Here is an 18058-nt window from a genome sequence, read left to right as displayed (position 1 = left end):
TAGCCTCTTTCTTTTAATTGCAATCTACGAAAAACTTACACGTAAAATCTTAAAATTATTGGAAGAATGAAATTTCGAAATTTATTTTTTTATTTTTATATTTTTTACTCACTATATCTATTTTTTTTTCTCACTTTATCTATTTATTGTATCATATTGTTGATGTTCGTGTTCTTAGAAACTTTTAATTGAACTATAATTTATTCTAGCCTAAAAATATTCGGCCTCTCCAAACATATATATAAACCTGGCGCTAGCTTCATCCGGCTACGTACGTTAGAATGAATAGGGAAATGCTATATGGTACGTATCTGAACCACGGAATATTAATCCTATGACAGCTTGTTTCCCATACATGTATTCCAGCTTCGAATATAAGGGAAACGCTAGATTATATGGTGTTACACCAAAAAATTACTAGCAGCTTGTCGTGCTTTTAGTGCATGGTAATTAACGTTGGAGCTAGCGGATCCAATGTCATGGGGTCAAAGTTCTCAGATAGGGGCGGAATCGGAGGTTGCGATTTGTTAACTTTTGGTTATTTACTATCATATATGGACGAGATCAGAAATGTATATATATATATATATATATATATATATAATATATATACACATTAGAATTAACACACCTATCAGTCAACGTAAAAGCATGTGATTGTTCCAACCTTTCCTTTTTTATAAAATGAGTTACATCCGATTAGGTAAAACAACATCTAAAATACAAATTATTACAGTAATCCGTTACATATAGCGAGTACTATTCTGCATCCTTCAAACAATTTTTTTTATTATTTATGCTTTATTTACTCCCTCGTTTGCTTTTACTTTTACATTTCAATACATATTCTTTTTATTGTTCATCATTTAAAATACCTCTATTTTATTTCTTTCTAAAAATATCTTGGAAATATTATTAATCTAATTTTTTCATATTTTGATTTTATTTTTAATTTTTATTTGGCTTATATATTTTTATTTTGTATGTATAAGATTGAATTATATTACATTGTATATAATAATATGTTGCAAATATATAAAAAAAAATATGGATATTACAAATTTATTGGTAGAAATGAAATGTTTAAAACGAATAAAAAAATATTATTTAAATAATATGAAAAAAATAGATAATTTGATGTATGATATATTGTAAAAGTGAAGTTTAGTGATGTATTTTAAAAAATAAGATGAATTACTATTGTGAATGGTCTAGTCACGAGGGACAAGGACTTATACTTAACGGCAACTAACACATATGCATGCCAGTTGCATTGTCAAATCGTGCAATTTCAAATCTGATGATCTCTGCCTTCACCAAATAAAAAAGGACTGCATGGGTATGCATGCAGTCACGCATGGCCAAACCACCGGTCCAAGTCAACTGATCTGATGATCTCTTCTTTATCATGGACACACACGATCGACCTGACAACCTTAATATATACCTCATCTATTTCTCCTCTACCCCCACAATGTGTTTAGTCTTGGGCGCCCTATCTCTCTCTGAGTTTTTTTTTTTTTTTTATTATTTATATTTGCCATTAATCTCTTCCTTCCATTTCTCGTAATTTAGTGAGAGGAACTCTATAATGAGGAAGCCTTGCTGTGATAAGCAAGACACAAATAAAGGAGCTTGGTCCAAACAAGAAGACCAGAAACTCATGGATTACATTCTTAAACATGGTGAAGGATGTTGGCGTACCCTCCCTCAGGCTGCAGGTATGTGTCCCGAAATTATAAACAACCCGGTGCAAACAGAACAAGGAAAAAAGAACAACTTCTTCCCTATAAATAATATTTCTCATATATATATATAAAAATAAATATATATATATATATATATATATATCTGCAATTTTAACTAATCCGATTTCCGACGGTCCAGTACTTCTCTGGTTCTATGTTTATTCAATAAACATGGTTTAAGAGAGATAAATAAGCATTTTACATGGGTTTCATTCATCAAATACATGTATAGCTGAAGACATCTGTATCTATATATTGCCTTAATCTCCTTATAATCTTTGTTGGTGGCCAGGTCTACTTCGCTGCGGTAAAAGTTGTAGGCTGAGATGGATAAACTATCTGAGGCCAGACCTTAAAAGAGGCAATTTTGCTGAAGATGAAGAAGATCTCATTATCAAGCTTCATGCACTCCTAGGCAACCGGTGCGATATAAATATAAATACACACACACACACACACATAACACCATACATACCTCTTAATTTAATTTCCGTTTCTCCTTTTGTTCTAATTGGCTTTTGATCTTAATCTGTAAAAGATTTATCTAGGATTGTATTAATGGTTTTGAATTGTGGTGAACTGTTTTTAGATGGTCTCTAATTGCCGGAAGATTGCCAGGACGTACAGATAATGAAGTAAAGAACTACTGGAACTCCCATCTCAGAAGAAAGCTGATAAACATGGGTATTGATCCAAATAATCATCACTTGAGCCGCAATCTCCCTCGCCTCCGCACATAGATATTAAGACATCCACCGATGCAACAACATTGTCTGGTTTGAAATTATCAAGTGGTACTGCTCAAGAACAGCAGCCTGTGAAATCCCGAGGCGACATTAATTGTGATCAAGTGTCCGACGCTGGAAGTTGCTTGGAGGCCGATTATAATTCGTGTGGCTTGCCGGATTTAAACCTTGATCTGACAATGGGCAATATTCCTTTTACTCATGAGAGTACTCGTGTCGAATAGGGATAGGCCAACATGCACACGACGAGTCTGGTATCAATAAAAACTAGACTTCGTGATCAGTTCCTCTCCTACCGTACTCATGCATATACGTACGGTCTATCTCTCTCACTCAAATGTTCTTAAATTTAGATAAAAACTTGAAGGAATCCAAGATTTGGATTTAGGTTATCCCTTTTGGAATAAGAGTAGTACACCATGCTGCATATAGGCAGAAGCAAGCATATTTGGAGAAATTAAGTCAAAGAATAATGCGGAAGGACGAGGCAGCTACAAATTAAGGAGATCGAGTTACGCCGGCAAAGAGCACAAATGCAGCAAGCAGCTAGGCCGCATAAACAATCAATCAAGTAGCTGTCTGATTATTAGTACCGATGGAAGAGCTTATTTCTTGTAAATTAATTTAATTGCCCCGATCATGTCCAGATAATTAAGATCTAGATCTAGTCGATTGGGTGATGATCCGCATACCTGTACTAATGAATTATAACCAGTTTATTTAATTAATCATGTAACTATATATACACACACACATATATATATATATATATATATATATGTACACAGGCAAGCATTTGAATTTTTATTTGTTTAGTTGAATATATATATATATATATATATATGCATGCATTTTATGGCTGATTCAAGTGATCTGATCATTATATGAGGGTTTTTTTTCTTCCGATCCGCTAGCATTGATTAACTAAATGTAAATGCTTTAGCAATAAAAGAATTTTACAAAAGTAATTAAACTAGCGTAACTTGATTTGATAATATATCTCATTGTAAAGTTATTTTTATTGTAAATTAATAGATATATATATATATATATATATATATAATGTATCACATGAAGGCACGTTATTTTGTAAATTTAATTTCATGAAATCTCTTTGTAAATGATGTAGCACTTCTACCAACTAAATCAATTAATGAATGAAAGCCATACAATTTCGAACCCTTGCCGACATATATTAATATAGCCAATTAATAATCCATGATGAGGGGCTCAAAATTAATATATCCATCCCTTATATATATATATATATATATATATATATATTTATAGAAGGAAATGAGGCAGCAGCTGGCCATTAATTATTAATGCATACTTACTATATATGTAGCTAGGTGTCATGTAGGAAGGGTGGAACCAGGTTGAATCATTTGCTTTTTGCAGATGATTATATTTTGTTTTCTAGAGACACTTTGGAGGATTGGATTTGTTCGAGAAGTTTGCTGAATATTTATGAAGGGCCCTGGACAGAAATTAAATATTCATAAAACTTCTATTATTTTTAGTTGAAATACTAGGATTGAAACTAGAGAATGTTGCTGAGAGTTTCAGGTGCTAGAGCTTGTGGGGATTTGGAGAAGTATTTGGGTTTGCCCACTATGGTTGGGAGATCTAAGTACAATTCTTTTTGAGGCATAAAAGAAAGGATTTGAAATAAGATTCAAAATTGAAAAAATGTATTTCTTTCCCAAGCTGGAAAAGAGGTACTCATTAAGACTGTTTTGCATTCTATTCCCACTTATACTATGAGTGTGTTCTGTTTTCCTACGAAGTTATGGGCTGAAATATCTTCTTTAACTGCTAATTGCTGGTGGAGTAGTGTGGAACAGGTAAAAGAATGTAGTGGGTTAGATGGGATAAGGTAGGGCAAGTCTAAAAGTATGGGGTGTTTGGGATTCAGAGATTTTTTATGTTTAGTTTTGTTAGCTAAACAAGTGTGGAGGTTAATTCATAACCCTTGTTCTCTGACTGCTACTATATTAGGAAAAATACTATCGGGAGGGGATCTTTTGTCTACAAAATTAGGACAGTTTCCTTCATATATATGGAGGAGTTTTAGGGGGCAATATCTTTTGTGAGAGATGGGTTGAGATGGGGGATTGGAAATGGGGAAAAAGTGTATATCTGGAAGGATAATTGGTTGCCCACTCAGACTACTTTTAGAGTCCAATCTCATGTTAAATTGTTGAGGTAAGATGAATTAGTGTGTGCACTGATTAATGCTGAAGAAAAGGTATGGAAAAGAGATTTAGTTTACCAGATTATGAGTGAGGAAGAGGCGAGTGTTATTTGCAGTCTTCCTTTGAGTAAGCTGGGAAAAGAGGATAAGTTGGTTTGGGGTATGAGTAGAGATGGTAAATTTAGTGTCAAAAGTGCTTATTTGCTTCTTGTTCAACATAATAGGCGGTTTAGTGGGGAGCATTCAGGTAAAGATGGGATTAAAAGGGGTTTCCAGCATATATGGAAGATGGAAGTCCCCCTCAACTGTGAAGACTTTTATCTGGAAAGGTAGTCATGAAGGGCTACCTACAAGGAAGAATTTGGCTAGGCGTGGGTTATTGATTCAGCATTGTGTCCCATCTGAAAACAGGTTGAAGAGACTACTTGTCATGTGGTATGGAGTTGTATGGCTACCTCTGATGTATGGGCAGATCAGTTTAGCGTGGTTCAGAAGTCGAATAGTAGAGATATGGATTTTTGCAGTTTGTGGGAGTTGTTAACTACAAGTTTATGTCTAAAAAATCTTGAACAGGTTGCATGTGTGATGAGGAGGATTTGGCTTAGGCGAAATCAATTTATTTTTTAAGGAAAGTTTGTTGACCCCAAGACTGTTTATAGTAGTGGTTTGAGGGAGATGTAGGAATTTCAGCAGGCACAATCAGAGTCTCCTAAAGCAAAATGATGGCTTCACCAATCCAGTTGTGAGGATAAACTCTTGGAGGATACCTGTAGTTGGCACTTTGAAGATTAATTGGGATTTTGGTATAGAGGTGGAAGCTGGCCGAATGGGTGTAGGTATTCTGGTTAGGGATTCGATGGGTGAGGTGATTGCTGCTATGGCAAGGGTTCAAGATTCAGTATTGAACCAGTTTTAGCAGAGTTGTTAGCTTTGTGGAGAGCTGTAATTTTCTGTGGAACTTGGACTAAGAGCTGTAGTGTTTGAAGGGGATGCCCGGAGGTTCCGGATTGTATTTATTCTTTTATTGCTGCTGATAGACAATGTAATGCTTGACATTTGATGAATGAAATTTTTATGAGGCTATTTTCAAAAAAAAAATAAAGCTAGGTGTCATGTTAATCCGGTCATATTGGGATAAGAGAGTTATACATGCGACCCAATTAATTTTCATGGTGCCTGCATTTGCGGGGATGGATGTGGCCTAGACGCGTACATCAAGCTTACATGAACTATATATATTTCTCGCTAATTCTATGTCGGAGTAATAAAAAAAGAAGGAAGAATTATCGAAGAACACTAATGCTGGTCCCGGAATTTAGAACGATCGTTCATATATATTATTATATCCTCCAATGGTCTAATGAGAGAATTAGATCCATTTATAAGTTATTAATTAATATCAAATAATATTCCAGGGTAGTGCATGCTAATTGCGTACGTATGAAACAAATTACTAGCAATATCTTATTATAATATATAATATAAAAGAACTTTATAAGTCTTTAACGCAATAGATTAGACTTCTTTGGCAGTAATTTGATGGCGTGTTGATCCTATCGACCTACCATTCAGTATAATGATCATTAGTTGAGGATCGGAGTAATTTGAATTCAAATGAGTTTTGTAATTTTTCTTTTTGGGGACACCACTCGCCTTCCTATTTTATATATGACAAAATCCTTTTAGATAATTCATTTAACTCCCCAAAAATCTATATTCAATTTTAACCATATTTTATTTTTAAATTTATATAACTATATATATGCTATATTTTAAAAACTTAATTTAGTTCCTAAATCTTATATAGCTTTATAAGATTTTTCTTAATTTAAAAACCTAATGGAAACTTTGATCAGTAGTCGGGAAATCGAATACTCTCTTCGATATGATCTACATTCCCAATAATGTGATGCCAAAAAAATATAGATTCTTGTAAATTGTGACAAATTAACTCATGTTTGGGAATTATAATAACTAGAAATACGAAATGATTTTCTGTAATATAAGATTCCCATCTCTAGTTTACTTCTAGGAATTATTATTAATCTTAATTTCCAAAACATTCTTACATATTTTTTGTAACATGTATAAGGCTTTTTAAATTGTTCTTTTATTTATTTTTTAATTCGAACAATACAAAATTAGAAAACCAAATAGCTAGTAGCATACAATTTCATTAAATCGGTATTATATATCCAAGAAAATAAACCAAATATAATAATATCCATGATAAAAACCCAAATAAGTTCATGCATGATAGAGTTCTTAACAAAAGTACCTATATGTCATGCTGCATGCATGCATATAAGACGAAATGGGTTGACCTTGATATTTTATCATCTATGATTAAAGACGTGGTACTGGTTTGGTGGTCCTTAATTTATCCCCATCCACGATCCACCTTGCACGCAGCAGATCCTTGCATGATTTCCAGACATTTCTCATTACGGTTAAGACATCCTCCTGATAATCGTGGCTTTGAAAAGCCTCCTCCTCATGTAACTCGTGTTTTGAAAAGCTTCCCGCAGAAAATTGTAGTTGTGGACGATACTGCGCATGCAGACATATCGAAGTGTAGATGTGTTTTCTCCCCTGGAAACGATAAAAATGTGTGCATTTTGGGAACCAAACGATCGAAGTGTAGATGCGTAAAGTAAAGGCGTAGTACGTTTTGATGTTGACCTATCAATGACCTAGCAAGTTGATCAAAATTAATTTTTACCCAAATGATCGTCTTAAAAATTATACCCTTTCTGTTTTAATTCACATGAATACTCTGATCTTTTTACTTTAAAAATAGAAAGGATCTTATTTAATTCCTCTTCATAAACTAAGAGAATTAAATAATTCATTGTTGGCTTCACCATAAATCCAATATTAATTTCTTTTTTGGCAACTAAGATACTCAGTATTATATATATATATATGGAGCTGGACCGCTTCCCTCTACCCCCAGTTACTGCAATTCGTGGGAAGAGATCTAGCTAGAAGCTTAATTTCCTCCTTGAAACTAGAATTACCACATTCTAGTGTCTTTTTTTTTTTTTTTCATTCAAGTATTTCTAGCTAGTCGATTGAACAGCTTCTGGTTCTCATATTCTTCTAATTTGATCTTGGGACCATCCAACAGTACTGTGGATCGTCACGTTTGAAAAATGACAACACATACATGATACGGCCAATAAGTTGGCGCTTTACATTTTTAAAAAATGAAATATGATGAGTATCATTTTTCATCTTATTAATTTTATATTAATATAAAAATGTAATGTCATTTTCAAAATAATATGATCGATGTTTGTAAACTAACATGCAGAACACATCATCTATATCCTTTTGTTTTAAACTTTTATCATAAATTAAATTTTATTATGCCAGTAATATAAAAAGAATAATTATATTTTAAAATTTTTATATCATTTCATTTCATCTCATCTCATTTCGTTCTCAAATATCAATTAAACAAAAATTCTTTCAAATTAATCATTATAACTTTTCTAAATTTTCAAATTTTTCAAATAAAAAACAATTGAACCTTTTCAAATTTTAAAATAAAAATAATATTAAAAAATAATATTATAACAAAATTTTAACTTTATAATATTTTTTATACAATTTTTTTTTTCTTTCCTTTCCCAAAATTTAAAAAATATTTAACTTAAACTATATTACTACTATTTACAAATCATCTTACTACTATTCACATATCATCTTATTATTATTTACCATTATTTTTAGAAAGAGAATAACTTCTAGCCGGTCAGTCTGCTATCCTCCAAAATAACAGCCCTCCAATGGGTGAGTGTCAAGTAGGCCTCCCACATCAGCTCTCATGTGTTTGCACAACAGACGATAAATAAACAAAAAGTATTCCTTCTCTCCAATAACCCTTCTCCTCTCCTCCCTCTCCAGAAATATGGAGAATCCCCTTCCCCCCCACCCCCGCTCCCTCCTTACACGGAAACAAAAGACCACTCTTTCCCGGGACCAGAACCTAGAAGCCCCCCTCACTCGTGACCCTCCCCCCCTCACTCTCTCCCAGGACCATTTGAGTTTAGCCTAGATCATGAACCTTCCTCCAATCAACTGAGCAAAAGCATTCCATAAATGTAAAGACCCATGAAAATGAAGCTTTGAGTCAGTCAATCTCCATATTTGAACTCTGATTTTCACTGTAAAATATTTGAAGTTCTAAAGACGACCTTGAGGACAACAAAGTTACAAACCCCTCACCGTAAAATCTCATTCCTCCAATTGGGACCAGATGGTAAATTACCATGAAAAAGAAAAAATAATATCACTGGAGAGGATGAAAAAACTAAATATCGTTGAGATGACAGAGACAAAAAAGAGTTCGAAATCCTAAAACGAACACACTCTCTCTCGCTCTCTCTCTCTCTCCCCCCGCCAACATTGCAAAAACCAACTCAAAATCGATAGAACTTGGTGGTTAAACGACTGTTGTGTTCTCCTGTGATGACTGACCTTGGTGGGCGACGAAACTTGGTGTGGCGATGCAATTGTGCAATTGTGGCGACGATGAAACTCGTGTCATGCGGTGGTTTGGAATTTGTGAGGTGTTCCAAATTTCACTGATACTAGGTGAGGGACAAAGATAGAATGTAGGACTCTTGATTTTATCCGGTGCAATGACTCTTATGATTTTTGTGTAAAATTATTGACATGGTAGACTTTTTATTAGAGGTTGTTAAAGCCTTAGTATTGGACAGTCTGTTCCAGAGTGTTTTTCATTTATAAATCCTTATGATCTTGTTGGATATGGATGATAGCACCAGCACTTATCATGGATTTGAGTGACTAAATAAGGAGTAAGTGGATAGTGAGTTGAAATGAATTAAAAGTTAAAAATTAAATAAAATATTATTTTTTAATATTAATATTATTTTAAAATTTAAAAAAATATAATTATTTATTATATTTTGTATAAAAATTTAAAAAAATAATAAAAATAACATAAGATAAAATGAAATATGAGAAACATTTTTTTAATCAAACCGGAGAATCTGTTCGATTGGTTCGCAGCATCGCAGTTTAAATGCTGGTTGGTATTCAAGGACCCTTCGTTTAAATGCCGCAATCATGACTGGTGACAGCATAATTAATGTCTTAACTGCAAGGGGGCCAACGATAGGGAAAGAGGCTATATAGAATCTCATCCAACGTAAGTACCGCAATCAAGTCATTGCTTATCCAATACTTTGGATTAAAAAAAAATATAAACACAAAATATTTTTTAAAAATATATTTTATAATCATATTTTAAAATGAGAAATATTATAATAAAATATCATATAAAAATAACACAATTTTATAAAAATATCTTCATTTTATATCATGTATTATGAAAAGTATTAAAAAAAATATGGTGTATCATTACTCTAAAAAAAGAAACTCCAAATATTCTCTTTCAAAAAATAAAAATAAAGTTTTCTATAAATTTAATTAACAAAGAAAATTAATTTCAAAAATATATTGACTGAGTTCTAGACTTTTAGTAGAAAGGCTAAGGCTCGAATCGCTAGGCTAGAAATGGAACAAACTAAAAAGTTTAAAACCATATATCGGCCTAGCATGGTATCCAAGTACTTCATGGTCGGCCCCCATTGGTCCAATGAGTCCAGTACCCCCCATTTCCTACGGCAAGTCAAGCCCAAAGAAAATCAAACCATTCCATGAAATACCATGCACCATACATACAACATAAGAGAAAATCTCTTACAATATATACACCTAGTATCATCTTATATATACACATAAGAGAAAATCTCTTACAATGCAACATAAGAGAAAACCATTCCATGGATATCGACCATCCTTGGGAGAGGCAACAACATCATCTTGTAAGTTTTAACATTTGTAATAAACTCTAAATTTCAAAATTTAGCAAGTCCTTTTTGAGACCACTTCCTTCCTGTCAACACTTTAAATTTTATTTGGAATCAAGTCCTCCCTATTAAGATTTCGGTCTTTCTCTGGAAAATATGTCATAATGAAATTCTCCTTGATAATAAAGTTTAATAATGTGGGATTTACATGGCTTCTAAACGCTCATTTTGTTCTGAGGACTATTGAATATGTTAACCATATTTTTTTGAACTATTCTCTTGCGAAGAACATTTGGCATTATTTCTCTTCCCTTTTTGGTTATTTTCTTTGGACTCTTGTTGTTGGAAAAGCATTGCTATTCATTGATGGTCTTCTTTCGAAGGGTTTTGACCAATCCAATTTATTTGCTCGTTTGCTACCATCTCTTCTCTTTTGGGAATTATGGCTAGCTTATAATAAAACAAGATTTGAGCCATTATTGGTAAGATTAAGAAGCGGCTCCAAATGGGTTGCTAGGTTTAGCACACTAGCACCCCTATAAAGTAAGGACTGAGAGCTGAACCCCTGTTGAAACCTAAAGATATTGTGTCTAACATCAATATTGATGTTCTCAATTCTTTGCATATCTCTTGGATCACTATTAGGGAAAAAAAAAAAAAATCCTATCTTGGTCAAATGGATTCCGCCTCCCTTGGGCATTCTCAAGTTGAATATTGACGGTGCTTCAAAAGGTAATCATGTGACTACTAGTTGTGGTGATGTTTTACGTTTCAATAATTGCTCTATCATTGTTAATTTTTCCTATTTTTTAGGTATTGGCACTAACAATTTTGCATAATTGTCTACCTTAAGATTTAGTTTAACTTTGTGTTATGAACTGAGTATCACTGATCTGGTTGTTGAGACTGACTCCCTTCTTGTACTTAATTATCTTAATAAAGGCTTTTCTCCCCTAGATTTACTCAGACATTTGGGATGATATTTTACATTTTAATAATTGTGTTGCCTCTAGTATTAATCATGTTTATATAGGTACATAAAGCGCTACCAGACAGTCTAGTAAATTTTGGAACAGTCTAGCAAATTATGGTACTATGGGACATATAATAAGTTTTTCATCTCTCTTTCAACTCTCTAAGCATATGATTGCTCTATTCTCTCTCGATCGTGCATGTTTTCCTACTATTAGGCACTAAGTTTTCTAGGTTTTTTTTTAATCTTCTTGTAAACTTTAAATAAGGTCTTTATACTTTTTTTTAGGAATTTGGTTTTGGGCTTTTACTTCATCTCCTTGTAACCCCCACATTTCATTGTTTGTGATAGGGACAAGAATCACCCAATAGGTCAGAAAGGGAAAAAGAACCAACCTTAGCCCACTGTGGTGATATCGGCCTTGAGGATGCGGTTTAGAGCCCACGATAAATAAAAAAACCTAGCATTTATATTAAAACGGAGTCGTTTTATTTAATACCTAAAACTACTCCCAAGCTCAGTCCCTCCTTCGCCTCCCCCACTCTCAAATCTCTCTCATCATTGTCTCACTCTCTCTCAGATCTACCCTCTCTCTCACTCTTAGTTCTTAAGTCGCACACTGTTGTTGTCGCCGTCACCACCTGAAGTTAGCTTCATCGTCATCACCGTAAGTTTCTTGATTCTCGACTCTTGAAAGGTTTTGTTTTAGTTTTGTTTATTTATGAAGGATGGGATTGATTTGAGGACTTGGAGGATGAGATTATGAATTGTGTGTTGTGTAGATTGAGTTGTTTGTTCATTGTTGTGTGAATTTGTGATTGTATGAAAAAATTGTGTATGTAAATTTAGGGTTTTTATATATATTGAAACTCCATTCTGTTTTGGGGTTTCAACACCTCGGCACCCAAACAGGGGGCCCCGCCCCCAGTGTGTGGGGCAAATTCCGGGCAGCCAAATCCCGCCCCTAACCCTTCACCCATGCGGGGGGCAGGGTGCGGGAAGGGAGAACCCTCGCTGGGGGGGGGGGGGGTGCAGGTAGCACCCCTACCCACATGTACATCCATAGCAGTAAATGCTAAATGAATATAGGAAATATAAAGAGATAAGTAGACATATGGATTTACGTAGTTCGGCTTAGAGCCTGCGTCCACGAGTCATTTGAAGGGCAAATCTACTATAATGGATGTATTTTACAGTCTCTCCTATCTCAGTGTACAATGGGGGTCGGTGACCCGTTTTTGCTAGAGTAGAGAATATCTTTGGAGTCTCTCGTGATGAGGTTGAAGAAGATTTCTCAGTGATCTGGCCAGAGTCGTCCAGGTTCATCTCTTTCTCTCTCCTCCGATTAGATCTCAAATCCTAGATTGTCCATCCCCTTTCTTTGGGTAGAAAAGGCCCATTTATTGAGGTCTCGGTTGGTGAGGAATGTCAAATTTATGTCACATGATCCCCATCTCTCATTGCATGTCTAACTTCATTTCCTGAGCTCTGAAGCTTAATTTGCCTTGTCTTGTCCCCTTGCTTTTCTTTTCCATTCTACTTTTGATGAGGGTCACCCAACGGACTGAGCTGGGAATTCAATTTTGGGCCTGATACTTTTACCCACAACAATCTATATAAGGATCCATGTTATGCATGGATCGGACAACATACTTCCAATTCTATGTTGATCCTCATGATCTTCGTGTCCTAATTCACTGTAGGCGCGGTTGATCCGCTCATGCATGTTGCCATGTACGTACGTACATGGCGGACCAAGTACCCCTAATTAGCAAGATGATAATTAGCATGACAACAATATATATAACTACAATATTTGATCATGAGATCATCTCCTTGATCCATCACACATTAAATAACTTAGTACTGGTCAAGATTCTTAATATATTAATACTCTTAAAAGAAGACAAACAGGTTTGTATTCTGGATCGAAATATGTAGCTCCAAACATATACAGCTAAAATAACTCGTCAATTAATGTTGTTGTTTATAATTTTTGATTGAATTTATATATATATTGAGGTGGTTCTGCATGCATGGTTGAACGTTTATGTTAATTATGGGATTTCCACCAAGAGAGAAAAGTATATAGCATGAAAGCAACATAAATAGCCAATAATTATGGCCGTCCAGAGAAGCAGACAATCAACGTCCAGCATTGTGTTGGAACCACAATGTCAGTTGTATATAAGTTTATATATTACTATATATATCCACAACCATGTAGTCTTATATACATAGCTTACGAAAAAAACATAACCCTCGGACAGATCGAGCTAGCTAGGGAGATTTGGAAACCTTCCTGTATTCTAAATCAATATATATGATTCTAATATGAACAAGACTACTACTTATTGTTTGCATCGATCTGTAAAATAATTTTCAGTGAAACTCTGTCGTATATACTTGACATGTTTCTACAATATACTTTTTAGCAATGAATACGTCTGATCTCCGTCTTCTAAATATTACGTATCAACGAGATCGAATATCCCTGAATAGATGTCAATGGTGATCTGTTTTCTCCATTACAGTTTTTTTTTTTTTAGAATCTCGCTTTCCTTACCAAAACACACCCACGCACTCCCTTACTCCTCTGCCTAGGGAGAGTCGCCGATAGAGAGGGCTCATAAGAGCGAGACGGCAGTCCAAACTCTCACACACGAGACAGAAGGTAGTTGGGGCTTCCAATTTCAGTCGCCTGCGTCGTACGTGACGTTATGGCCAGCGGCGCACTCCTCGATCTCGTGTTGGACATTGTCACTTCCGGGCCCGCCGCTTCCGGCATTGCCGACGGCGACGCTTTGTTGGTGTTCAGGAAGGACTGTACGGATCTGATCCGTCGGATTGCATTGCTCACGCATTTGCTCGAGGAGATTAGGAACTTCGCCCGCTCCGGCCATTCTCCGTCGTCTCATGTTTCGACTTCTTACTCCACTTCTTCCTGGTCGCCCGATCTGGTGGTGGCTCTCCGGGCCACCAAGCGGCTTTTATTGCTTGCTGGAAACTTCCGCTCCAGTAACTCTTCCGTGAGTTTCATCTTCTTTCTTACTTTTGCGTTTTTTGTTTTCAAATATCTGTTTCGTTCATCTGAAAGTTTGAATAGAGTACAAAATTGAATGTTGGAAAACTAGCTAGGGGATGTATTTCATTTGGGGATGATATTGCATTGGATCAATGTGGAATCTCTAATTCTGAACCTTCGCTTGTTTTCTTTTCCTGCATTTCCTCGGAAACCGAACAAAGCATTGGTGTTAAATTTTCGGGTAAATTACTTGCTTTTTCTGGGATACTTGGATCAATGCTATGCTTTAAAAAAAAAATAATAATAAAACTTGTAATAGTGTTAATGTGATCGATTTTTTTTTTTTTAATATTTATATAGGTAGTAATGTGATTGATTTCCGCATAATCCTCTGGAGAAATAATGTTTTGATTGATAACAAGTTGATTGCACAATCGCATATTCTAAGTTCATTTTTTGGTGACTGCTCAATTGTATAAGATGATGTTGTGACAATTAATGGGTCCCAATCTCATGCTCTAAAGAGGCATCACAACAGTGACTGATGGTCTTAGTAGTTATCACTCATTTTGTGGAATCGTTAATTAGTGTCTGGATGGCCGAGCAGCGGTCTGGACTAAGACAAAAATGTATGGTGTGTGCACTCCATCAAGAAGGGGAAAAAAAGAGCATCATTAAGCCATCAGGGTGCACTAATGCGATATAAAGATTACTTAATTATATAGTTAGTATATTTGCTATAAAAATATATATATATATATATATATATTTAGTATTTTTCATTGAAAAGGGGACGCTTCATTTGTCATGGAAATTAACCCTTGCTCTTGTGAAGACTTAATTTGTTGCTGTCATGTACATCCTCGAGAGAGTGTCTAGGTATCACTCTGAAATTTGGTATATCTTGATTTAAGGATGGAGCTGTGGGGAAGATTGCGTCCCAATTTCAATGTGTGACGTGGAAATTGGAGAAGGCATTAAGCAGCATACCATATGATCATTTTGGAATCTCAGAAGAAGTTCAAGAACAGGTAGGGGTTACAACTTACAAAACCTATGGTGCTTTCTTATCAACTAGACTTGCGCTTTATATTTTCCCTTCTACTAGGTGGAACTGGTGAGATCACAGCTGAGAAGAGCTGCAGAAAGATACGGATCTTTGAATTCAAAAATGTTGTCTCTTGTCTTAACCCAGCTGCTGGATGAAGAAATTGATCTGCAACAATCAGGTGAATGTGTGATTGGAAGTTTGCGTATTCAGAATACTGGTAGTAGTAACGATGATGTTATGTGCTGGATGCTATTCCAGGAAGTAATGGTCCAAAAAGGCGCGATGCAAACCCGACAAGTAATAAAACTGAAAGGCATGGAAACTCTTCTGATCCTTATGAGGCTATTCTAGCAAATAATGTTGGTGCTGATGGTCTAGACAATCCAGCCACCAACAGTTTAGAGAACGTCAAGAAGCCTGATCCAGTTGTAATTCCTAAAGATTTTATTTGCTCCATATCCTTAGAACTTATGAGAGATCCAGTTATTGTTGCCACTGGACAGGTATGATTCATGTCAATTCCCATTTCAACATATTTTCTTTTTAAAAGAGACTGCCTGAAAACTTGGTTATCTTTGTTATACCTTCCTTCTGAGATATACCTCTCTTGATTCTACAGACATACGAGAGAGTTTTCATACAGAAATGGCTAGATTCGGGGAATGCAACATGTCCAAAAACTCAGCAGAAGCTTGAAAATTGTACACTCACTCCAAATTATGTTCTTAGAAGTCTAATTACTCAATGGTGTATTGACCACAATATTGAGGAGCAAAAAGGACTAACAAATGGGAAGATTAAAAGAAGTGATGGGTCATTTCGTGATGTTAGTAAGGAGATAGCAGCTATTCAAGCTCTACTTCACAAGCTCTCCAGCCAGTCATCTGAGGACCGTAGAGAGGCCGCAGCTGAAATCCGATCGCTATCCAAAAGAACCACAGATTACAGAGTATTAATCGCAGAATCTGGAGCCATTCCGGTCCTGGTCAATCTCTTAACAACAGAAGACGTGTTAACACAAGAAAATGCAGTTACTTCCATTCTCAACCTCTCCATATATGAAAACAACAAGGCGCTCGTAATGCTTGCTGGAGCTGTTCCTTCAATTGTCCATGTCCTCAGAAATGGAAGCATGGAAGCAAGAGAGAATGCAGCCGCTACCCTTTTTAGCTTGGCTCTTGCAGACGAGAACAAAATAATAATAGGTGCATCAGGTGCAATCCCATCTTTGGTGGAATTGCTCCAAAATGGGAGCGCTAGAGGGAAAAAGGATGCTGCGACAGCATTGTTCAATATGTGTATTTATCAGGGGAATAAGGGCAGGGCAGTGAGGGCAGGGATAATCAAAGCGTTATTGAAGATGCTTACAGATTCAAGCAGTTGCATGATTGATGAAGCCCTAACTATAATGTCAGTTCTTGCTAGCCACCAAGAGGCAAAGGTTGCTATTATAAAGGCTAGCACCATTCCTGTTTTGATAGATCTTTTGAGAACAGGAGTACCTCGCAACAACGAAAATGCAGCTGCAATTATACTTGCCTTGTGCAAGAGGGACACTAATAATCTTGCCGCCATAAGTAGGCTTGGTGCTGTCATACCATTGACGGAGCTTGCCAGGAGTGGCACGGAGAGGGCCAAACGGAAAGCTACTTCATTGTTGGAGCATCTTCGAAAGTTACAGCAGCCCTAAAAGGAGTAGTTCTACCTAATTAGAAATTTTTATTTGTTTCAGGTGCCAAAACTGAGAATAGGGGCTTGAGATATTAATGACCGTCTCATTGCTTCTGTATTTGTTACGTGTACGATCAGTGTGTAAAAACTTCATTTGATATGATGTTTTCCATAGAATACTTCACCTGGAAATTGCAGTTTTGTGTTATACTCGTGGTTGTCATGCTTGTAAAGTGATATAAAATTCCATTAACAACCAAACTTTTTCTTAATTGTTACAGTTCCAGACTATATAATTCTGCAAAAGCGATCTGAACCGAATGAATGAAATGGCTGCTGATTCACGCCCGCGAGGTTGATCTGGTCGTTTCTTTGCCTGAAATATATTTATAAAATAAATAATAATAATAATAATTTTTGGACAATCATTCCTTATGTGTTGTTCAGCTTGAGATAGGTCACCTATTTTTTTAGGAATAGTCTCTCGTTTATGACATATTTTGGGCAATCCTTTCTATTAGAAATTGAGAAATGCTTTGTCTACAAAGAAATTATCATCTTCTAGAAGAAAATTTACCGACTGTTATAGTTTAATATAATACGTGAGATTAAAAAATTATTTTTATTATAAAGTAAAATTTAGCTACCTTCATATATATTTCAAAATCAAAATTTAAAAAACTTGGTTGCTTGAGTTCTAGACACCATTGAGTGGCCACATTTGACCACCCCCAATGGTGGTCGAGACCAAACTACTAAGGGATGGGCATATGGGTCATTTTGTGGTGGCATGCACTTGAA

General features: G+C 35.4%; 1 protein-coding gene and 1 pseudogene across 1 annotated transcript; both read left to right on the top strand.

Moving 5' to 3' along the window:
• Nucleotides 1-1461: 1461 nt before the first annotated feature.
• LOC121258211 lies at nucleotides 1462-3218 on the top strand (annotated as a pseudogene).
• A 10845-nt stretch (nucleotides 3219-14063) lies between these two features.
• LOC121258284 (U-box domain-containing protein 11-like) lies at nucleotides 14064-17454 on the top strand. Its single transcript, XM_041159747.1, is given in 5 exon segments — nucleotides 14064-14539; nucleotides 15450-15566; nucleotides 15644-15821; nucleotides 15824-16089; nucleotides 16206-17454. Coding segments are annotated over 5 exon segments (1941 nt in total). The 5' UTR covers nucleotides 14064-14230; the 3' UTR covers nucleotides 17277-17454.
• Nucleotides 17455-18058: the final 604 nt, after the last annotated feature.

The sequence above is a fragment of the Juglans microcarpa x Juglans regia genome, chromosome 3S, assembly GCF_004785595.1.
Source record: "Juglans microcarpa x Juglans regia isolate MS1-56 chromosome 3S, Jm3101_v1.0, whole genome shotgun sequence".
NCBI classification, from domain to species: domain Eukaryota; kingdom Viridiplantae; phylum Streptophyta; class Magnoliopsida; order Fagales; family Juglandaceae; genus Juglans; species Juglans microcarpa x Juglans regia.
The sequence above is the reverse complement of the archived record's forward strand: the minus strand, read 5'-3'. Positions and strand labels throughout refer to the sequence as shown.